Source organism: Penicillium argentinense (genome assembly GCF_028826775.1).
Source record: "Penicillium argentinense strain IBT 30761 chromosome Unknown utg000005l_segment0_segment0, whole genome shotgun sequence".
Taxonomy (NCBI): Eukaryota; Fungi; Ascomycota; class Eurotiomycetes; order Eurotiales; family Aspergillaceae; genus Penicillium; species Penicillium argentinense.
Window position 1 is genome coordinate 1,030,056 of NW_026622664.1, and position 22,960 is coordinate 1,053,015.

General features: G+C 51.7%; 8 protein-coding genes across 8 annotated transcripts; 4 read left to right on the top strand and 4 right to left on the bottom strand.

Annotated features, from left to right (window-relative positions):
* Window positions 1–169: 169 nt before the first annotated feature.
* N7532_005179 (uncharacterized protein) lies at window positions 170–3,348 on the top strand (the record flags this gene model as incomplete). Its single annotated transcript, XM_056617673.1, has 6 exons — window positions 170–802; window positions 872–1,296; window positions 1,764–1,832; window positions 1,961–2,643; window positions 2,713–3,032; window positions 3,085–3,348. 6 exons carry the CDS (start codon window positions 170–172, stop codon window positions 3,346–3,348), a joined length of 2,394 nt encoding a protein of 797 aa, XP_056473832.1.
* Window positions 3,349–3,998: 650 nt separating this feature from the next.
* Window positions 3,999–5,344, top strand: N7532_005180 (putative sister chromatid cohesion protein Dcc1; the record flags this gene model as incomplete). Its single annotated transcript, XM_056617674.1, has 3 exons — window positions 3,999–4,117; window positions 4,199–4,944; window positions 5,019–5,344. 3 exons carry the CDS (start codon window positions 3,999–4,001, stop codon window positions 5,342–5,344), a joined length of 1,191 nt encoding a protein of 396 aa, XP_056473833.1.
* Window positions 5,345–5,527: 183 nt separating this feature from the next.
* Window positions 5,528–6,691, bottom strand: N7532_005181 (uncharacterized protein; the record flags this gene model as incomplete). Its single annotated transcript, XM_056617675.1, has 1 exon — window positions 5,528–6,691. The coding sequence occupies one exon, from the start codon at window positions 6,689–6,691 to the stop codon at window positions 5,528–5,530; it is 1,164 nt and encodes a 387-aa protein (XP_056473834.1).
* A 1,355-nt stretch (window positions 6,692–8,046) lies between these two features.
* Window positions 8,047–8,804, bottom strand: N7532_005182 (uncharacterized protein; the record flags this gene model as incomplete). Its single annotated transcript, XM_056617676.1, has 2 exons — window positions 8,047–8,382; window positions 8,751–8,804. 2 exons carry the CDS (start codon window positions 8,802–8,804, stop codon window positions 8,047–8,049), a joined length of 390 nt encoding a protein of 129 aa, XP_056473835.1.
* Window positions 8,805–9,490: 686 nt separating this feature from the next.
* N7532_005183 (uncharacterized protein) lies at window positions 9,491–11,272 on the bottom strand (the record flags this gene model as incomplete). The annotated part of the gene is made up of 7 exons (XM_056617677.1): window positions 9,491–9,676; window positions 9,735–9,863; window positions 9,922–10,023; window positions 10,079–10,705; window positions 10,753–10,857; window positions 10,909–10,994; window positions 11,044–11,272. The coding sequence occupies 7 exons, from the start codon at window positions 11,270–11,272 to the stop codon at window positions 9,491–9,493; spliced, it is 1,464 nt and encodes a 487-aa protein (XP_056473836.1).
* Window positions 11,273–11,980: 708 nt separating this feature from the next.
* Window positions 11,981–12,303, top strand: N7532_005184 (uncharacterized protein; the record flags this gene model as incomplete). Its single annotated transcript, XM_056617678.1, has 3 exons — window positions 11,981–12,026; window positions 12,062–12,156; window positions 12,217–12,303. 3 exons carry the CDS (start codon window positions 11,981–11,983, stop codon window positions 12,301–12,303), a joined length of 228 nt encoding a protein of 75 aa, XP_056473837.1.
* A 2,639-nt stretch (window positions 12,304–14,942) lies between these two features.
* Window positions 14,943–15,776, bottom strand: N7532_005185 (putative mitotic spindle checkpoint protein (Mad2B); the record flags this gene model as incomplete). Its single annotated transcript, XM_056617679.1, has 1 exon — window positions 14,943–15,776. The coding sequence occupies one exon, from the start codon at window positions 15,774–15,776 to the stop codon at window positions 14,943–14,945; it is 834 nt and encodes a 277-aa protein (XP_056473838.1).
* Window positions 15,777–19,432: 3,656 nt separating this feature from the next.
* On the top strand, window positions 19,433–22,692 carry N7532_005186 (uncharacterized protein; the record flags this gene model as incomplete). Its single annotated transcript, XM_056617680.1, has 3 exons — window positions 19,433–20,251; window positions 20,326–20,855; window positions 20,919–22,692. The coding sequence occupies 3 exons, from the start codon at window positions 19,433–19,435 to the stop codon at window positions 22,690–22,692; spliced, it is 3,123 nt and encodes a 1,040-aa protein (XP_056473839.1).
* Between the last annotated feature and the right edge of the window lie 268 nt (window positions 22,693–22,960).

Consider the following 22,960-nt stretch of genomic DNA (forward strand, 5'->3'; position numbering starts at 1 on the left):
ACCTGTTTGTCCTTGGCCCTTGGCCCATTCTCCCTCAATCGCGCCATCCGAGCATCGAACACCACATAAGAGCCGGTCTCTTATATGCACGCCAGGCAGCCCTTCGGTGCGGAACACGAGTCCTTCACAGTAATACGGGTCAGACACAAACCGTGACTGCGACGGTGACATGGGAAGAGCACTGACGGGGACCGTTATTATTACGGGCGGCAATGGGCAGCTAGGATCAGAGATCGCTGTGGCCATTGCCAAAACACAGCCTTTCGTTCACCTCCTCTTGACGGCACGAAATCCTAAAGGCGACGATGTTCAAGATCTCGCATCACGGATCCGCCTCATCGGGCCACGATCGATCGAAGTATTGGCGATCGACTTGACCGACCTTCAAGAAGTCGCCAAATTTGCCCAAAGCACAGTGGACCGCGTACACAGCAAAGAGATCCCGCCGATCGTCAATCTCATCCATTCCGCAGCGATTGCATCCTATACCGTCGACGAACTCACCCTCGACGGGTATGACCCGGTATACCAAGTCAACTGCGTCGCCCCCTTCCTCTTGACCGTCGGCCTGCTCGAGGCTTTCCGGGCCGGAGACGGAACACGAGATGGCGGTGCCAAGGTGATGTACATTGGATGCTCTGCAGCGTCTTACGGCAGACTCGATTATTTCGACCGCAGCCAAGGCCGAGACACGCGTCCGCCAGGAACCTTGTTAAGTGCGCGGGAAGGGAACATTCGATTTGGCAGTAGCAAATTAATCGCGAGTGTGGCGTTGTATGCGCTACGTCGAAGTCTGGCCTGTGTAAGTCTGACGCTCGCAACAGCCCGCTGACCGACGACCGCTGACGACTGACTTGACTTTGGCTTCCAGACAGGGAATATCGCCCTCGACATCTTCACCTTAGACCCGGGAGGCATGGCGGGCGACTCGCACATGCGGACGGGGGCGCCCTGGTCCGTCCGAGTTGCACATCAGACGCGGACCGGACTCCGGCCCTTCCTGCGCATGGTGTCCCGAAGTTCGATCAACAAGGCCAGTGTTCCAGCCAAGGTGATCGCCAGGGTCGCATTCCAGGGGGACGCGGTTGAGAACTGCCAACGAGAGCGCTACTATATCCTCGACAGCGAGTACGAGGCCGCCTCAGTCCTAACGGCGCTGCGCGACGGGCCGCGGGTGGCTGGCCGGTTGATACGGGTGATGCAAGAGGTAGAGAAGACCAAGGCCAAGGGATCGCCGACGTCGATCAGCACACAAGCGACACCGATGGTGTACAGCGAGTCGGAGGGTTCGCATGGGTAGACGCTAAGCCCGCGATCAGCAACGACCCTGTAGATAGTTTCACCATCAAAAGCCCATTGGGCCGGGACAGTCTACCTGGTCGACCGTTCAAATGAAAAAGCACCTCCACGTAGATCCAATCGCATGCAGTGGGTGGAAACTCCGATCCATCGAACGCCACGCTTCGATCGCAAGGTGGCTGCAAGCGGCAGGCCGGATTGGGATGACGCACTCCTTTGTTTTCTATCCGCTGCCATTTCACCTTCTCTTCCCAGTCATTCGCGTTCCTTTCTGAATGGCATTGTCTGTTCGTTGATTGCTTTTCCATTTTGCTTGCTTTTATTTCCCCCTTCATTCTTCCTTCGCTCTGGACTCTGGACTCGACCTGGCCTATCTTCCAGACTCTGGGGCGCTGCCACCCTGGCCTAGTCTCCGCCCCAACCGCCAATGCAGTGTGATTGCCGTTAGCCATGAGTGCTGACAGGCATCACGCCTTTCCCAAGGGCTACTCGGCCTATCCTCGCGGGTCGGCCTTTTCCATCTCTCCCAATCGGTATGTGGTTCTGTTTACAATGGGCATGAGAAACAAGCTCGGCGCGCCTCTTGCCCACATGGGCCAGTTGCAGATGTCAAGGGCCGATCGTCACGGGAATATGGATGCTGACTAGGGTCGTTTCATAGCTTCCAACCTCGCTCGCAGCCCGCCTTCCGTCGCCGCCGACAGCTCTTTCAGCGACTGTTTCTGATCGCCTGTGTCTCCCTTCTGGTGGCAGTCTGCATTTTTCCCACCTGGCGCGCGGCTATCCTCCCCACCTTATCGCTCGGCCTCCTAGCCCCATCCGAAGACCTTCAGCTCCAGACCGTCCGATACTATGATCTCTCCGAGGTACAGGGAACTGAGAAAGGCTGGGAGCGCGGCGAGCGCGTTCTCATGTTGACCCCCCTGCGTGATGCCTCCTCGCACCTCCCAATGTTCTTTTCGCACCTTCGGAACCTGACCTACCCTCACAATCTCATTGACCTCGCATTCCTGGTCTCCGATTCGCGCGATGATACCCTCAACATGCTCTCGACTATGCTCACAGAGATTCAAAATGACCCGGACCCAAAGATGAGCTTTGGAGAGATTTCTGTGATCCAGAAGGACTTCGGCCAAAAAGTCCTACAGGACGTGGAGAGTCGCCATGGCTTCGAGGCCCAGGCTAGTCGACGTAAGTTGATGGCTCGGGCCAGAAATTGGTTGCTGAGTGCGACGTTGCGGCCCACCCATAGCTGGGTGTACTGGAGAGACGCAGACGTGGAAACGGCGCCATTCACGATCCTCGAAGACCTGATGCGTCATAACAGAGACGTTATCGTTCCAAGTAGGTCATTCCTAGGGGGAACAGTTCATCCTGGGTACTAATTGGGTTTTTTTTTTTTTTTTTTCACAGATGTCTGGCGCCCACTTCCGGATTGGCTCGGCGGAGAACAACCGTACGATCTCAATTCATGGCAAGAGTCCGAAACAGCCCTGCAGCTGGCCGATACACTCGACGAGGATGCCGTGATCGTGGAGGGATATGCCGAGTATGCAACTTGGCGACCCCATCTCGCCTACCTTAGGGATCCCTACGGTGATCCAGATATGGAAATGGAGCTAGATGGCATTGGCGGTGTCAGCATTCTCGCAAAGGCCCGGGTGTCCCGCGCAGGTGTTCACTTCCCGGCCTTCAGTTTCGAGAAGCACGCGGAAACGGAGGGATTCGGCAAGGTAAGCAGGCACTTCATATCCCGCAAGTGTTTTTACCACTAACACATTCCAGATGGCTCGGCGAATGAACTTTTCAGTCATTGGACTGCCTCACTACACGATCTGGCACTTGTACGAACCAAGTGTGGACGACTTGCGACATATGGAGGAGATGAAACTGGAACAAGAAGCTCGCGAGCAAGAAGAAAGGGAGCGCGAGCTCGCTGAACACAAGCAACAAAAACATGGCAGCAAGCCCAAGACCCAGAACGCTGCAGGAAATAAAGCAGAGGCCGCCAAGGGTTCGAACGAAGGCCCTGCTGCTCAACATGCATAGAGCGATGGGAATGCCGGGTCTGGACCCCTAACAGGAAGCGAAATCGCGACCTTATATAATCATTCGGCGAACCATCCTTCTTTTCGACTTTTACGGCGCCTTGACGGCTTTTCAACCCCAGCTGGCTGGATTTTACTCTTTACGGCCTCGCCTTCATACGTGCGCTACCTCCGGTCATCTCGGTCATTAATGCCATATTTACTCTTCCTGCAATGTGCTAGAGTTTAATTTGCTGTGACTGAAGTGAGTTTCTGAGTGCCTCATGGTTTTTGTTCTATTTTCCCTATTTCCACATAGATTTTCATGATCATCGGATTCTGTCTTCATTTATTTAGCATACTGCAAGGCGCAACGGGAGCACAAGAAACAGGGTATTCTGAACTGGCAATTTCGAAAGTTTCTCCTCAAAAACTCACTGATGATTCAATACATCGTAGTATATTAACTATAAGACCATTACTACAACGAGCAGTGGGTCGTTGGATCAACAAGTCTACTCGCATTCGCATCATTAATTGATTCATTGGCCTGCGTCCATTAAACGGTGGTCTGTGCGCGGGCAGCGCGTCCATCGCGTTCCGCCGATTCTCGCGTCGCTTTCCACGAACGCATCTCGCTTTTGCTGACCGCAGCAGCATTGCTTCCCAATAATGTCAACTCAAACCGCACTAAGCATTCTTTTCACCCATACCCAGCCACAGCAGGGTTTTCGGTTGCTGGAGCTCCCACCAGATCTGGAAGAGCTATTGACATCAAAGGATGCACCCTTGTACGCCCACCAATTCTCTCTCTATCTCCGTCTTGTCCTCCCCAGGCATGAAACTGACCTCTGAAATGGCTATTTGTCTAGGCTCGAGCTCAAGTCGCCCTCATTCGCCCTCGCACAAGCAGTGAAAGACCCAAGTGCGCAGGAATACGTCAATCTATGCACCCCAACAAAAACCTACCGCATTCGCCAAGTCCACTCTTCGAATTCAATCCATATTATCCAACCAAGCCATGGCGAAATCTCCCAGGAAGATATCAAAGTCGTTGAAGAGGAGGCTGGGGAGGGTGGTGGGTTGAATCTACCCGACGAGGCAGTCACAGCTATCGCGAAGTGCGGATCAACACTGGAATTGCACGTGCCGGAAGGAGGATTCTCGGCCATCAAGTTTCTCGAAAAGGCCTTACGACTATATGACCCCCGAAGCGGCGATGATGATGGCGACATGACTATGGGCGAGAACGCTTCAGAGGGGGTTTTGAGTGTGACGCAGCACAGAGAATTGAGAGACCAGGTTTGTGCGGATATTCCTGTGTCTGCGGCGCAGTGTGAGGCAGGATGGTTGGAGCTTTGTGCGTTTGTGTATGGAAAGCAGGAGGTTTCTTGCTGGAGACCTTCAGCGCGCATGCGCTTGAATGTGTGGAAACGCTTCGTCGAGGGTGCTTTGTTGCAAGGGATTGATCTGGAGAAGCAGTTCCTCGTCGGTGATCTGTGGAAGTCGGTGCTTGATGACGATTCGGATCCTCCGTTTCCACGTCCCCTTCTTGAAGCTTTGGTCCGGAGACTTTGTACCGAGGACGAGCGACCTCCTTTGTCCGAGGAGATCAAATGTGAGTTGGCGTCAATTGGTTTTGTATAGTTTCGGTGATGACTGGCTAATACTGACCTTGCTTTTTCACTTTAGGGGCAAGCTTTGACAAGATGCAGTGTATCCAGTGGGTTGGTGAAATATGTCTGGCAGCTACAGCTCCCATGGCCTCTTCCGCAGTTGGCCGAAGCGACTTTCTTCGAGTATGGAAGGATTGCCTTCCTGAATCATGGAGGAATGACGCTACGCTCTCGAAGCTACCAGAGGGCTCATACCAGAGCCCTGATCCTTCGGCAATGTTCTTCGTCGAATCATCGCAACGAAAACAGACCAGTAAAGTACCAGCTACTGGAGCTGCAGCTGCCAAAGCTAAAACTACTCGAAATTGGCATGAGCTATTGAAAAATCAAACGCGCCGCTGACTGCGCAAATTGCCAAAGCGATGGTTTTGCCGTTGAGTCTCCAGTCTATAATGCTGGCCTCTAAAATATCTTGATCACATCTGCCGCCCAAATCAACTGCAGTTATGTTCAGGGAATGTGTTGAATGCATCAGAAAAGGAAAAATAAAACAAAAAGAATCCCGAAATGATACCGAAAGACCAATCAGCACCAAGTGAACTTCTCATTCAATAACCACGTCACATTCTTACCCAAGCCTTGGTCGGCGCCTGTCCACCGCAGACTAGCAATGCTACTCTCCTCACGGTGAACCAGCTCGGCTTTAGGATCGAGAAGAGACACGGCCTTTTCCAGCAATGGTGATGGGTTCCAGAACTCCACCTTGCTCATATTCCATTCGTGGGCTTCCAATTGAGCTCGCCGCAAAATTCCAGCCATCGCTTCAATCAGGACTTGCTCCTCTGCCGCCGACTTGGGATCGTCGTACACCCAGCGCAGGATATAAAGGACATTATTTTCTGGCGTCTCGCCAAAATTGCGGTTCCACGCGCAATAGACACGAGCCTGGTCATCGCCGGCACCCTTGATTGTAGGAGGAGCCCGATGCGCAAGAAGTTTCTCCGTATAGAACTCCTCACGAGCCCAGTGCCAAATGAAATGATCAAAGTCGGGTATGATGGCAATCTTGGCGCCAGGCGACTGCGAAGCAATCTGCATACACTCTCGGACCTTGGCGAGGGTCACATCGTCGCACATGGAGTTCTTGATATCTTCGGCAAGGAGCGCTCTCGTCTTGCTATTCTCCACCGCGCCATTAAGCACCTCCCTCGCAACCGCTGGAAGAGACATGTGCGAAGATTGGAACGGCCGCCATCCAAATTGAGCGTAGAATTTCTTGCCAATATCCGAGAAAAGAATAGTGAACAAAGACTGTCCTCGGGACTCCTTTTCCATCTGCCATGTGTCCAACCTTCTGCTCAACTCCTCGAGCATACGCTTGGCGTAGCCCTTGCCCCGGAACTCGGGCCGGCAGTAAACACTCCCGATACCGTGTGTCTTGACATCTTCAACGGTACCATTATGGGCCAGCAGAGCCTTCTTGCGATAAGTTTCGCAAGAGCTGAGGATAGTCCGCTCGCCCTCGGGCTCGTTACGGTCGACCAGGATCCAGCAAGTGAGGTTCTCACGAGTCAGGCGCTGATTGTAGAGGTGGTCTTCACGCGCAATGTACGATTCCAGGTTCAGCGGTCCCTTCCAGGCAACGCTATTGAGCTTGATCGATTCAATACGCTCATGGGGTGTGGCGGGGACCAGAATGAGATCGGGAGAGTCTCCCGCGGGAAGAGATGGGACGTCTGCGGCAATCATGGTGATGCTGCAGGTGAAGCTGACAGTGACGCCTACGCAGGTGTTGTGGGCTGAGTGGATCAAGGGAGAAGTGTTCCCCGCAAATTGCTCCGAGGGGCCAAACTGTGACAGGCGTGGAGCTTGGTCTCGATTGCAGACAAGACTGCTAAGGCAAAATACCCTGTATGCAAGGGTCTGCTGGTCGGCACGAAGTAGGAATCGAAGCTGATTGTTCTATTGGAAATCGCCACGGGAGATTGGATCTAGGAGACAAAAGAAAAAAAAATCCGGGGTTGAGAGCAAGCCGGACTTGAAGTGCTGTCAAAGTCAAAAGTGGACTCGGAACAATGGCGCCAACCAGGACGAAGGCCCCATATATAGGATGGTGAATGGCAGGATTACAGCGTCGCACCGCGGCCGGATCCCCTCTCCTCCCACGGATTCCCCGCTCCCACCGCATCATGATCCGGGCCGGAATCGCCTGCTTTACACGGTGACAAGCGGGCAATGCATTTTTCTTTGTCAAGCGGACCGAGGGGAAGCGATGGCAAGCGGCTCTCTCGACTCGAACAGCAGTTAGAGGTTGAGGCCCGGTTGCACCTGCCGTTGACGTAACTTGCGGGTCAGCTGGTAGGGCATGCTGGGTCAGGTGCCAGTCAGGTGACATGTCAGGTGACGGTATCCGTCTAGGCCACTTGATTTGGACAGTTCGCATTTTTGTCCGGGGGGACCCTGCTGAGGCGAACTGACTCTGGGCAACGATGATCGTAAAGGCGCTGATTTGAAGAAAAGATCATCGGTGCGTCCCAGCGGCTATGACGACGTCTTCGATGTGACCTCGAGCCTTATCTTGACAATTCTACAGTGTCTGCGAATTGTACATCCAATGTGGAGGCCGAGCTTCGAATCAATACTCAGTATCAAGTGAAAAGGAGCGTGTGTGAGCCGGTCATGAATATACAGAAAATTCACACTTACATATAACCGCATTCAGCAGCAGCAGCAACAACATCATCATTATTGTCATTTCTGCCACTGTCTCTCATTTGCATAGTGCCTTCTGGCCCCAGTACCTATGATTCGTATCGTCTTGGGGTGAATAGCTGTCAATGACACCATAGTTGTCATTGCCACTGTCACCGTCGTAGTCTTGAGTACTGGTGTACTGGTCAGGGTCTCCTCGGTTTTGATCCACAATAACTGTCTGGTCCTGAATATGTGTGTCTTCATGGTAATTTTGATAGAGTATGGCTCCACCAGCACCAGCAGCCACACTGAAAGCAGCCCCAGCTAGTGCCTTTTTCTCACCACCGTGCTGTTTCTGCTGCTGCGGATGTTGAGTTATTTTTCGTAGTCTTGAGTTCATGTGCGGTCTGCTAGGCAATCTGCATCTGTGTCGCTGCATTATGCTTGAGAATCTGACTATGGGTTGCCACATTCTGCTTCAATATATGCTTCTGCGTCTGCGCGTTCTTCTTGGCAAGCTCGTTCTGGTAGGCAGAGTCTCGCTGGTGCTGCACAGTGGCTTGGTTCTTGTAGTGCCGCTGCCTGTTGGTAAATTTGAGCATTCTGACGAGTAATCTGTCCAGTTTGTACATCTTGCTGATTCTGAAGTTGGGCAAGCTGCGGATTTGGACAGCCTTGGTGGTGTTGATTTTGTAGCGGGTATTGCATTTGTTGTGCTGCATGCGGATGACACGGGTGTACGTGAGCTGGAGCGGGTGAATAAGGAAGTGCCTGTCTATTGACAATTGGCTTGCAGTTGGGATGAGGCAATATGATAAATAAGGCTTATCGTATCGGGACTGGTAAAATGGGCATAAAGTTATAGTGGTTATGGACAGCTGGTCAGGGGCGCTGACAACAATTATATGCCACACACTTGATCAAAATGACTTTCAGTAATGCTTGTCAAGTGGCGCTACTAAAGATTAGGACAAATGTTAGCCCTCTAGCCAGTCATCAAAGGTGTACTTTGGGGTATCAGCCATAACCTCACGAGCTTCTTACAATCTGTATGCGATAGCACGTTGCACGTACATTCACAATCAGTAAGCTGCTCCTATAGGCGAAGACATACTTTAGGCTCGACACGCTTTCGAAAATGCCACATGGAGTCTATTTCGAACGACATCAGGGACGATGTTCCATAGCAACATCACTGCATGCAAGCCACTTGGCCACTGATTCAAGCCGAAATACAGCTGAGCATTTGGGATTTTGCCATCAATATAAAAGCCAATGAGAAGCTAGTTTACTATTTTCTCCTCGGCGTATTTCCCTCAACGCAATTTGTAACCCAGGTATGGTTTTTGTCCTAGCCCCTAGAATACGAGCGCCACCGGCTTGCCCGCTTCTTCATATGAAGTCAGCCCCATTCGCGATGTGATTACTTATATGCTCAACTGTCCATCCTGTCTACCGACCGCAGAAAGCTCTAGATTATTAACCATTTGAACGATACGCTTGCTGGAGTCAATTTGTATACATCTCGTAAACTGAATCAATGACCAGGCCATTTTTATTGGGAGCTGACAAACAATATCGGTATTTTGTAATAATTACCAAGCGCTTTGCTTTAGAGAGTACCAGGCGAATAATCTCTAACCTCTTTATGCCGTCATGATGTCTTACACTGTTGCGGATAGAGGATATTCTTTATGTGACTTTTCGCCACAAATGGTCTGACGCTGCTCTGCATGCAATGGCCTAGATCAAGTATTTCCAACTATACGCTTTTTCCGAGATCTCATGGAATTTCTGTTGACTGTGTAGCTGATATTCCCGTGATTTTATCATGAATCCCATTAAAGTACAACGTTAGAATGAACGCCGAACATTGCAAGGCGATCCCCAGGGAACGAAGGTAAAGTGGTTGGTCCACTCCCACTCTTTTTTAGGGTCTGTCAGTTTGAATTCGAAGTCGCGAATCAGTGTAGCTGTAATCTTAGTGATCTTAAAGTGAGCAAGGTTAAGCTCGGGGCATTGGTTGTATCCAGCTCCCCACTAAACAAAATAAAAGATGTCAGTGCATTCGAAAGTATTCTCTTGAAAAGGCACATACGTGAATAAGGAAAGATTCCATGGTTTTTGTGTCGCCCAATAGCCAGCGGTCTGGGTTAAATTGGTCGCAGTCTCCACCGAATAACGCCGGGTTTCGATGGTATACCCAAGGATTGATACTAAAAATGACCTGCAAGTTTTAAAAAAGTCAAAGGTAATTCCATGGAGAGCAATGGCGGGGATCTTACACCTTCGGGGAAATATCTGCCTCCAATTGTCATTCCACCCTTGGGTACGACACGCGGGAGAGGACTGGGCACCGAATTTTGAAACCAGTAGATCTCTTTTATCTGTTCAAATTATCAGTAAATTAACTATGCAGAACCATTCTGGGCTATTGCATACACAGGCCTGAAGGAATGGGAGCTTTTGTGCCTCATTATCCTGGACGATCTGCGTAAGTTCCTCCTGAGCCTGAGCTGTGTCAAGCTCCGCACGTAGTTGTTGCAGATATTGAGGGTAGCGTAGGAGATAGTAGAAACGAGACTGCAAAGCTGCGATGACAGTGTCCACGTCAGCACCGACATTCGCAACAGCAGCCGCAAATATCTCGTTCTCTGCCATGCGACCTGGGTACTTGGCACGCGTATCAAGCCATTGCTGCATCATATCCTTTCGGACTTCAGGGTTCTCCTTTCTCGCGCTAATAGCAGCAAGGCAAGTACCAAATATGTGCGAAGAAGGCTGGATTCCCAGGCGACTGAGTAGTGGATTTCCGAGGGTTAGATTATGGAACCATGTATAGTGGTCCATGACAGCAACGTATAGAGCGAGGGATCGGGTATTCGCAATGGCATTCCCGATGTTTATGCCTGTCCCGACAAACCCAAAGGAGTTTGAGAAAGTCACTTCACCGAGAACATCAAATGCAAAAAAGGTAAACCAAGTGCTGAATTCGAATGGCTTGCCGGCTTGAGAGTACTTGTCTATGGCCTTGGTAAACAACGCCAAGACTGTGTCAACGTCGTAAGGCTCCGATTTAATTATGTTAGATAGAAGATAGCCGGACGCAACGTTACGGCTTCTTCGATGTGTCGTCGAGGAACCATTTCAGACATTTGGTTCACATAGTGGTAGTCTGGAAGACTAAAGATTGCATACCATGTGCCCTGGATATAGTTGAACTTGATGAAAATGCTTGCCAAGCTTCGAGTGGCTCAGCGAGTACGACGTACCTTGGCAATGTTCGCATGCAGCAGCTGTCTGACTGCGTCTGGATGGGAGACACTAACTTCATTGTCTCTGATGCGAACACAATATCCTATTTTGTTTCGTCAGAAAGCCCATAATATAATTCGGCGTGGTCATACCATGTTTCCTATGCAGCCTCGTCTGCTCAGCCTCAAGGTGACCTTTCCAAAGCTGGGATACCACCCAGAGACTGGGGAAAGATCTCCAGAATGGACCCGAAATATCCCTTATCAGTGTCCAATACCGTCTGCTGATGATCCGGCTAACAACAGCAGCGATGAAAACCAAGACCCAAATGAGCCTTGAGTTAAGCGAGGCAATTACCTCGGGGGGCACAAGTAAAGCCATTTTGCCCTCACGACTTCAGTAGGTAGGGATACGGATAGGCGCAACAAAGCAGAGAGGGGGCCTAAAATCGAATTTGGATTATAACTCGGACAATCTGCAGGGGGGGAAACGGTAATGGCAATTTGCCGGTCTCTGATAGCCCGATCGTCATAGGACTCTGCATCTCTTAATTATCCTGTTCATAAATCGGCCGTCAAAAGGGGCTGGACCCAGCCTTGCGAAGCCCAAGCTCATTTCCGTGAGCAGTCCCGTCCTTGCATGTCCTAGCATCCCCCTATACTTAAAAAGTACAAGTGACACACCTAAGCGATTCCTCGATCCGTTCGAGTGGGCGCAGGTGGGGCCTTGGGTAAGATTAAGCTTGTTGAGAACCAAGCAATTGTTCCGGCAACGCTGCGCTAACGCAAAAGCGGGAATAAGATGGCGCTATCATGTCTCGCACGTTCCAAATCTTTTCATGGACCCGCGAACTAATTGGCACGAGTCTGACTGCTAGTTCAAGGATGGGAAACAGGATCAAACATCGCGACGATTGGCCCGCTCTTTGGCAGTTGGGGATGCGGGACATCGTTCCCGCCCCTAAAGTTGAGATTTGGCAATGCCTTGTTTCGACATAGTCGGTCGAATGTCTGGGTAGTTCAACGTTTTGCTTTACTTTAACTTTCGCGAAGCTCTCATGACAGAATCTTGACAGCAGTACCTGCGAGCATGTCTTCGCAAGAGGGCTCTGCGGCGTATCTGGCCGAGGACCGCGGTAAGCCAGCATTGATAGGATGTACATTGTCGCAGCCTTGTCGACAATAGTCGTGCTGGTTCGGCTGTACGCTCGAGGGCTTCTCATCCGTGAACTGGGCATGGATGATTATCTTATCTTTTTCGGACAGGTAAATCTCCTATCGTTCTTTTAATGTCTATTCAATTGCTTATGTGTTCTTCTCGTATAGGTAATTGCGTGGGTCGACATGGCACTTTCAGCAAAAGTCATCCGCTACGGTGCTGGCGAACACCTGGTGGCTCTGGTACAAAATTAAGGGAAGATGGTTAAGATGTACAAATGGCTCGTCGCGGCTCAGATGCTATACTTCGCGACTCTTTGGATCTGCCGGGTATCTGGTCTAGCGTTTTACGCTCGCTTGAACCCAATGCCCAAGCATTTGAGTTCATAACGGCGGTCTGGGTAGTACAGACACTCATTATCGCGCTTCAGTGCATTCCACTCCAGGCATTGTAGGATAGCAGTATCACCGGCAAATGCATGAGCTCGACATCCGTTTTCGTCTCAACTTCCGTTCTTACTATTATCTGCGACTCACTTATCCTACTTTTACCGCTGAATATAGTATTGAAACTACAAGCCAATTTTGCGAGGAAGATGACTCTGCTGTTTTTTTCTGCTTTGGTGCCTTGCGAGATCATACCACCTCCCCTTTGAGTCGATGACGAGCAATGCTAACCAATTCCTCGTTCAACAGCACGGTTGTGTAAGTACAGCGAACACATTGACGACAATTTAAACAATGCTAATTTCGAAACAGTACGTCCGTTCTCCGAATAATTTCAATGATCAACGCACTCCGAAATCCAAGCGATATTAGCAGGCACTTCTCCGTCGTTATGGTCTGGGGCCAGGCAGAGATTGCTACCATCATCACCGCCCTCTCGTTACCCGCGTTGAGAGGCTTGTTTGGATTCCTTCGAAACAAAATCCGCTCTACCAACCAAAGCAGCTCTCGGAGCATCGTTCTTATCTGACATCAGTTTAAAAATTCCATGCCCCAAAATGTAGGTGGTTGTAGGTAATCCTATTTAATTGGACGTGGAGCGCGGTTGTTGAAGTATTCTCTTCCAACATCCTACGAAATTCCTCGAAGGCTTTAATACCATATTCTCCATATTCAAGATCGCCATTCCACATTTATTCTGGCAGCTTCGTGCCTTCCACCTGCCATGGCAGAAATCTGCTCTGCTGTCGGCTATCTGGTAGATAACTCAGTTGTGGGATTCGGTCCTCAGGGGCGGAGAGTAGAGTCTGCTCGTATACAACGAAAATGGCGATCAGATCGGCAAATCCGAGATTTGTGATAGCTGCAACCAGGTGTGCTCGGATGAGGTCTGGGTCTCGGGTGATGGGCTCAGGGACAAGGTTGGATGGGGCGCTAGCTGTGGCGTCAATCACTTTTTGTACGTCCAATCATCTGTACCTTCTTCTTTTTGACTACTAAATTGGCTTTCTAACACTTTCTTTCTACTAGTGAATGCCACGGTTCTTATAGCGATCAGTCTCACATTGATGGTGAGAAACTGTCGTCCGACTCCGGTTTCTATGGTATCAGAATCGCCCACAGCTCTCAGTGAAGATTGAATTCGAGTGCTAGGTCAGCGTCAAAACCGATTACCTGCGGTATCCAAGATTGCATCTGCGAAATCAAATGGCTTCTGTTGGGAAATTGCGGGTGGACGATAATGTAGCTCTCACAAAGATGTTGACACGTTCCCCCAATATATACACTACCCAGGATATTATTCTAGTAGGAACATTAGTGGGGTCATACGATATTTCAAGTTATTCAAAGGTTGACCAAATGCTCTTTTCTTTTTGCGACGTAAAGGCGCTGGCTATTTTTAGGTTAATATGGAATCACTGGTCGGTTCTCGCCACTGGTGGTTACGCGTACCATGCTCGCTTCTATTGTGGCTGTTAGAACAATCACACTGGGGTAATGTTGCAAACCTGCGGTAATCTGTCCACGAAAACATCCATTACGTATACTTCACATGTGACTAACTATTCGATACTTACAAATGCTGAATGACCTATTTTCCATCAGCTGATGGCAGAAGATTCGGATTAAGGGCAAAGAGGCAGAAACCAAACACAGGGTGCCAGGGACCGCGGAACAAAAAACAATAGATCGAACCTTGAAAAGATGCAACGACATGACGACGTGATCAAACACAGCAAAGCAACCCAACAATTGCCCGAGCCCGTGAGTCCATGAAGAATAACACAGAAATAACAGAAAAGAAAAAGGCCAAACACAAGAGGCACAAAGGAGACCAGAAACGAGACGACATTGGGAACTAGTTGCTAGTAATTGAATTGGCTAGAGAAAAAGAGAATCATGTAGTTGAGAGAGATTCGACAAAGGAGACGAATGAAATACAACAGAAAATGAGATGGTATGAAATAATAAAAGGCCGAACCGCAAACAAGAGGAAAAAGATCAGCATGAGTCAAAAGCACTCAGGGATTCAGCAAGATGCAAGACAGCGAGTTGAGTCAAATAAAAGAAGACCAGAAATCAAAGAGGGAGAAGAGGGAGAGGAGAAGGAATGTCGTGAATAATGAAGGGGAATAAAAAGAGCAGGTTGACGGGAGGGAGGGGTAACTGGTTAGAAGATGAGCCAAAAAGGAAAGATATGAACCTGATCTATGTAAGTAAAAAAAAAAGTAATGCCATGCGAGTCCCAAAAATCGTCCGCTCCCCTTTTATATATTTGCGCCACTTTCTTGCGGACGGCAATTCCTAAATTTCCTCGTCCATCATGTATGTTCGATCATTGGTCACGCTAAATCAAGAATGAGACTGAGATGGGAGTGGACAGGTAAAGAAACGAACAACAATTCCCACAGGCTTGACACAAATATATCCCGACTAGGAATCATAGTTCAAGGTGGCTGCTCTGAATCCACCGGTTCGTTAAATTTCTGCCGCGCTTCTTCTACCCACAACTCCAACCGTAGTTCTCCGGCTTCCACGCGTCGTACCGGTACTGTTTTGGCTCGGCCGTTCGAGGCCGGCGGGGGCGGCCGCTGAGGCTCGCCATTCCGTACTTTCGAGACGGAAAATGGGGCGGTGCAGGATCGTAGGTGTACCTTGCCGGGTTCGGCCACAATCCATGTTTGTTCTTCTTTGGTGGTGCCGGCGGGGGGCAAAGCATCCTCCCGCACTTCGATGCAGACCGTAAAACTGAATTCGTCATCTCGCGGTAGCGGGGTCAACCGCGCACAGGCGGATGCCAGACGGGCCAAACAGGCCCGGAACTGTGACTCGAGATCGACCGAGGTTGGCGCTGGGCCCCGGTCAGAGACGGGGGCATCTGGATTCGATGAATCTCCATTTCTGTCTTCGAATGTGGTGTTTACCTCCCCGGCCGGTGCCCGGGGGAAGCCTGACAGATCAAAGGCGTATCGTTCGAGGGGCTGATTTGTGCGGAGTGATGAAATAATGATACTGACTGCAGTGATTGTACCCTTTAAGATCTCTGTCCCGACCGCGATCGATGCATCATTAATATAGTCACACACTTTCGGGTGACGAGATTGTCGGACGGGATAGTTGTATGCCCGCACGGGGAGGAAGGTCGCGCGCGGGTAGACGGAGCGCAGGAAAAGTATTTGGTGGACAGACACGGTAAGGAAGTTGGTGAATGACGCCGCCAGCGCCGACTGGTTGGTGGGCAGCGATCTGGTAGCAGGGACCGGGGCGGCGAAGGTGGTCATGGTGGTGGTACTACTGGTCTCACTGGCCATCGGCATTGCCGTCGAACGATCCGGCGTCGGTTCCACGGTGAGGGTGATCTTGACGGAGTCTCGAAGAATCTGAATGATGTTCCACCCTGAAGCTAATCATCGCTCTGCCTTTCTAAAATCGTCGGTCAACGCGGTGAACGAGCAATATTTAAGTGGTGGGTGGTGGAGATCTGATGGGTGTTTTTTTTTGCCCAGATTGGGGGTTGGTGGAAGGGTCCGATTAACAAGGATTTTTTTTCCCGCCGGTCCTCGGCCAACGACCCGCTGGGTCGGGAAGGATGTGCGAACGGGCTGGGACAGTCGGAAAAATGCGCAAGGTAATTTGGAAGTTGTCGTAAGGCCAACAGAGGTAGTAGGTGGTGGATGGGAGGGGGTAGGTTGGAGGTGGGTTTGGGCTGGTCTTGGTGGATTGGTGGGAGGGGAGGGGAGGGGGTGAGGAAATCCGAGGGACGTACGCTTGGGTGGACAAAACGACAAGATGCAAAGCCTCAGAGCATGAGGGATGGAAGCCGATAACAACCTGTGCGCCGATCCCAAAATCCAAAGAAGGAGCGAGGTAACTTTTTTTGGAGAAATGATGTTCCCAGGCGAAGAGGGGAGGGCGAGGAGGGGTGGTTTTAAAGCGAGAGTGAACGGCGAGCGGGCGAGGGAGGGGATGGTAACCCTGATCTGAAACGGGTTAAAAAGGCACAGGGCCTGTCGAGGACTGGCGAGGGTCGAGCCGGACGTTAAGCAGATGAAGGCGATGGTGGTTCACGATGTACCCCGTGTGGCTCGCTCGAGGGGAAAAGCAGGAGTGGAAGCCGCCGGTCAGTGGAAGTCACGGTGTCCGTCACGTGGTTGCGTCATTCTACAGCGCCCTGGGGTCCTATATTCCCCTCTACATCGCAATTTTCGGGTGGATTCAAGCGACTCAGCGACTCGATGGGCTGTATCTTATTTTTGTTTCACTATCCCTGTCTGATTTTTTTCTCGAGGATGGCTGACCGGCGTGGTGGTCGGTGTTGAGGACGAGCGGTGGCCGCCTACTTTTTGACACCATAATAATAATACAGGACCCCGTACCGTACACTGTACAGTGTCACGCACAGTTTTTCATGCCCTTTTTTGCCTCTTTTGCTTTTCCCCACCAAGTGAATTAGTGAGGTGGGTGGGATGATGGAACACCCGAGGAGGGGCGATCATCACGGCCAAGCGAAAAAAAAAAAAATAGGAAAAGAGAAAAAAAAGGCGTAACAAAAAATGATTAGTACGATCCGCCCTCGCATACAGGAACATCTAAAACACCTAAAACACTTAGCTAAAACACCCTGTTGGGCCATAGAACCATCACAACCACGGTGGGCTCAAGTTTGGGCGCGAGGTAAGAACCGACGGGGTATAGCCGAGCAGAAAACCACCACCCCTCTCTTTGTGTGTAAGCTTATCTGTACTCCCTGTCTTCTTTTAAGCCCTGTGGGAGGTTGGGGGGGACCCTCAGGTACCAGGCGACAAAGAGACTGCCGGAGATGTACCAGAGGTACTTCTTCCCACCGGTTCCCCTCTTCTGTGTCGCTGCTCCTCTTTTTGTACCTGGATACGGTGCTACTGGGACGGTAACCAGTCAGAGGCGGAGGAGGGTGCCGAATACTCCCCTTAAACCCAGCAGCGTGCAGTATTGCAGTACCTACAGGTACTCTGGGACGGTACAGGCGTAATGTGGTACACACGGTACGTAATCTGGTGACCGCCCATTACACCGCCCCCTCTTTGCCAGGCGTGGTTCTCAGCTGTTGAGGCGTCTTTGCTGCCAGACGAGCCCCCCAAGTGTGACCGGGTCGGCGTACCAGCTCGTACCGCCCTTGGGCCCTTTACCGATGATCTTCCCAGGTGACGGCAGTGGCGGCACCAGTATTTCTCCCCCGGACGACCGCCTCTTCTTCCGGCGCAACATGCTAGGGCTCTAGGGCGATGTACACACAGCGCGGAAATATACTCTAAAAACCAGTTCCAATAGGATCGACTCCATATACCCGCCAGATTAGCAATCGTCTTCCATCCGTTTCTACTCCTTCTCTGGGACTGTCACCGCCGCCACCGGCGATGATCTTCGGCCGCTTCTCTCCGGTGATCATGGAGATGGAGGGGCAGCCCGCTTTGGATTTGGCTTTGGCTCTTGACGCTTTTGCTCCCCAGCAGATCAGACGCACGTATTCGCATGCCTTCCCTCAAGTTCGCTATTTATCGATCCGCAGTTGAGACTAGTTGGTCTCAATCTTTTTATAGTAGACACGGCACGGCTATAAACAGGCCCGGCATTGGCATTCACGCGGCGTTTCTAGCAATGGAGTCTGAGTCGAGGTCTCAACGCCGGCCGACATGGAAGTAAACCCGGTGGGCCTTTGGGGATTCTTTCCGAAAGACCACGATCCACCCGATGGGACAGGCGGTGTCAGGCCGTGGAGGCGCATCGCACCGTACGAGATCTGAATAATGCGCCGGGGAAAACTGTTGAGGATCTCGGGGAGGGGATGTTATCGCCTTGTCCGTCCGGGCCCTCTCTCTTCTCGTGCCCACAGGTACCCGAGGTCTATCGAGGCTGCAGTGTGCATGACTGCCTCCAGGGTGGTAACATAATTACCGACCTCCAGGTGATAATTACGAATCGCGCATTGTCTGGAGGTGACGTGTTGGATTGACTAAGCTGGGGAAATCAGACAAATGTCCGAAACATTGGATCCAGCTGTACTGCGGCAGTTTCATCCATGTTCGATTTGGGATGTACCATCTCAAGTTCAATTGGAAGAGCAAAAAAAAAAGATAGGCTCGCCGGCAGCGATCACGCCGCGATTGGATACCAAGCTGCATCGTCGAAGATACCACCTAGCGGTAGAAGTACTTCAGGTACTCAGTAGCCTATTCAACCTAGCCCCAGCAGGTATCCAAGTACCTTAGCTCTGCAAAGCTCGTACCTTCAACTTGTTATCGACAGTACCCCAGCGTACGACTAGACAATTGTACCATAATTACATGCATGTATGTACTCGGTGTACCTTAAGTCATGCCTTTTGCTACATTTGATGCTTCTGTACCACATGGGTCGATCTAGTCAGCACTATCCCTCGCAGGCCTGTTAGCAGATGCAGATCACTTGGGGCGTCTTGGACCGTGTGCTGCTAAAAATGGAGACCAAACGACCGAAAAAACAGACCACGGGGAATGCCTGCTCCGTACGGTGAGTCCACCCTCGAAAACCGGTGCTGCCGGCTCGTACCTTATTCGCCTCGATATTCTTCCTGGCCGTGCTACCCTCGACCCACCATGGCGGCATTGCCCAAGAACAGCTAGAATCAACACAATCGTTCGAGGAAAAATTCGAGAAAAAATGGAGGTCCTCAGCGGATCGTCGAGCTTCCCCAAAAAAGTAATAGGTGCCTCCGCAATGGCCTATCGAACCCTCGAGGGGCTGGGGGGATGAAAATGTTGCATGTAATCCAAACAAACAAATGCGAGGGCCCAGATTAGAGCATGTGACCGCCTCCGGTGCCCCTCCGCGTCCCCTTATCGCGCAACAAACTCATTTGATTGATCTCTCGTTCCCAATCCCTCCCCAGCTACCCCACGGGATCCAATTGCTCACTTTCGCCATGGAGCAAGAGCTTCTGTCGCTCCTGGCAGACACCCAGTCGGCCCAGGCTGACGCCAGGAAAAACGCTGAGCTACAGCTACAGAGCCTCTACACCAACGAGTCCTTCCCGATCTCCCTCACGGCGATTGCGTCCCACGAGCCCGTCCCTGTCAACCTGCGCCAATCTGCGCTGTCAGTGCTGCGCACCTTCATTTCCGCCGGCTGGTCTCCCAATCTCGACGAATTCAAGGGTCAGCTCCTTGTCCCGGACACCAACAAGGCGCAAATCCGCCAGGCCCTCCTCGAACTCGCGACAACCATCGAAACCCCCGAGCGCAAAGTGAAGGCATCAGCCAGTTACGCCGTGAGCAAGATTGCCAGTGCCGACTTCCCCGATGACTGGCCCGAGCTCCTCCCTGCGTTGCTGCACATCATCAACAATGCCTCCACCACCGACATCGCGATGCACGGCGCGCTGAAGGTCCTGCTGGACCTGGTTGACACGGGTTTCGGCGAGGAGCAGTTTTTCAATGTCGCTCGTGACCTTGTCTCTGGTCTCTTCGCGGTTGCTACGTCAGAGACTCGTCGCCCCATGCTGCGAGCTCTCGCAGTCGCGGTGTTCAAGTCTTGCTTCGACACCCTGGAAATGGTCCTGGAGCAACACAAGCAGGCGATTAAGTCGTTTGTCGATGAGATGCTGGGCGGATGGTCTCCATTCTTTGTGAAAACTTTGGAGGCTCCCTTGCCGCAGCCTCCATCCGAAGAAGAGGCGAACAAATTGGGTGATGTTGCGACACAGTGGCGTGGAATCATTGCCCTGAAGGTCCAGGTTGTGAAGGTAAGAGAAAAGCCAGTGCACACAAGAAGCATCTGCATTTGTGTCTGATAGATGACTAACTATTTTCTTACTAGACTCTCATGAAAATTCGCATGGTCTTCCCCGGTCTGTTGTCGGCCCCGAGCCCTAGCTACTTTTCGACCGCCTGGACAGAGCTTACCAATGCTCTGGAGGTCTACCAAGATTTTTTTATCGAGAACGAGCGCCAGGGCCGCCTGGAAGATGTCGACGGTCTCCCCTACTCCCTTGACTACCTTGTCCTAGAGGAACTGGATCTCATTCAAACATTGCTGAAGGCCCCTCCTGTCAAGGCTGAATTGCAGCAGCGGATTCAGAATGCCGGGGCCGCGGCGGGCTCGTCGGGGTGGGTGCCCGAGATGATGAAGCTCTGCAGTTCCTACTCGCAAATCACTATGGAAGAGGAGAGTCTGTGGGAGATCGATGTGAACCTGTTCCTCTCAGAAGAAACCTCCATCACCGCCAACTACACCCCTCGAACCTGCAGTGCTGATCTCGCTATCAAGACTGGCGAGTGGCTGAAGGAGAAGGCGGCCGAAGGTCTCCTTACTCATATGAACGCCCTTTTCGCAGATTCCTCTGTGTCGTACGTCTTTCAACCCCCTCCTCCAATTCAAATAAAAGCAGCCTGTTGACTGACATGAATTAGATGGAAAGCTCGTGAAGCATCTCTTTACGTCCTGAACGCTCTGCTGAGAGACTTCAGCGAGGTATCTCTGCAGATTTCTCCAGAGCTGGCCACCCAGTTCAACCGGTTCGTTCATTACGGTCTCCAGCAAGAGCAGGAGCTCCTGCGTGCCCGAGCTTACCTTGTCGCTGGTTCATTGGCCAAAGTCACTGGTGACTACTTCCAGCAGAACACTACCTCATTTCTCGAAGCCGCTTTGAAGGCGATTGCCGAGGACCCCGCAGAGGTCGTTCAGGTGTCGTGTATCCGAGTTCTTCAGGATATCATCCCGGCGCTGCCCATCAGTGTGGCTCGCCCATTCCAAACTACAGTAATCAATGCTATTTCCGAATTTGTTTCGGCTCACGATCTGCGCGAGCAGACCGAGAGCGACGACCTCAAGATCACGCTGGCGGAAACCATCCGCGATGTGATCATGGCCGACTCCAGCGTGGTCCTGTCGTCTCCCGCCATTGATGTCCTGTTCAACATTGCCAGCAGCGGGGCCGAGAACTTCCAGCTAACCATGACTGTGACTGAAGCCTTTGAGGATTTGCTGGACCAGATTGCGGATTTCGGCCCCGATGGGTACCGCCAGCTTTGCGAGAAGGTGCTTCCGTCGTTGATGGGTGCGATTGATGTCGGCAACCTCACAGAGGAGAACTCGTTGACGAACTTCGCGGCCGACCTTCTCCGTGCTCTTGCGGAACGAAGTCCGGAGCCCATGCCGGCCGGATTTGTGGAAACTGTGATGCCCAAGCTCAACTGGTTGCTTCTGGACTCAACCGAGGCCGAGCTGATTCGGCCTGCGACTGAAGCAGTGCGCCACATGCTTGCCCATGACTTCGCCCAATTTGTGGCTTGGCGGGACCCGCAGTCCGGTAAAGAAGCCATTGAAGTCGCGCTGGTGATCATCGACCGTCTGCTAGGACCGGCCGTTGATGACAATGCCGCCGTTGAGGTGGGACAGTTGGCGGCCGAGCTGGTGGAGCGTGCTGGATCGGAACGTCTGGGGCCCTATCTACCTCAGTTACTGCAAGCGGTCGCCCAGCGACTTTCCACGGCGCAGCAGGCGCAATTCATTCAGAGTCTGATCCTGGTCTTCGCTCGTCTGACACTGATTAGCGCACGCGAAGTGGTGGATTTCCTGGCCCAGCTGAACCTCGGTGGCCAGAGTGGACTCACGCTGGTCCTGAGCAAGTGGTTGGAGAACTCGGTCAACTTTGCCGGTTACGACGAGATCAAGCAGAACATCTTCGCGCTGGCGCATCTGTACGAGCTGTCGGACCCGCGGTTGGCCGAGGTCCCTGTCAAGGGCGATTTGATTGTCGAAAACACCGGCCGCATTAAGACCCGGTCGCAAGCTCGTAACAACCCCGACCGATTCACAACAGTGCCTGCATCCCTGAAAATCATCAAGGTTCTCGTGGAGGAGCTTTCAGCGGCGTCTGGCAACAAGGAAATGGATGCGGCGACCGCGGCGGCCCTGGATGATGCTGGCAGCGACGATGGGGATGATGACTGGGAAGATATGCCCGGACAGGTGCTGGATCTCGGCCTGGGCATGACCAAGCAGCAGCTGATGAGCTTTGCGGAAGAGGGATCGGAGAGTGTGTTTGCGGTGCGCCGGCGTGACGACGAGACCCAGGCGTACCTGTGCGATTTCTTCCGTCGGGCATCGACGCAGCCCGGGTTCCAGGAGTTGTTTGCGGCGCTGACGGCTGATGAGCAGACGAAGCTCCAGAGTCTGGGATAAAGGAATGAGGATGGATGATTGGACCAAGATTTTACCAACTATGAATAAGCAAGGCTACGAATTAACTACTGTGGGCAAGAAACTTCAAAAAGCTCCAGGTCGCAAGGAAGAACTATGTATTACTGAGTATGTAGGAGGTAGAACTTAGATTAGCATTTGCCCGACTCAGTTGCGGCACCGAGCGAGGAATTTTCGAGTCGATCACGAGTCATGGAGCCCCCTTATTCCGCGTAGCCAAGTGCAGGCAAGTGCAAGGGCGCACCCGCGG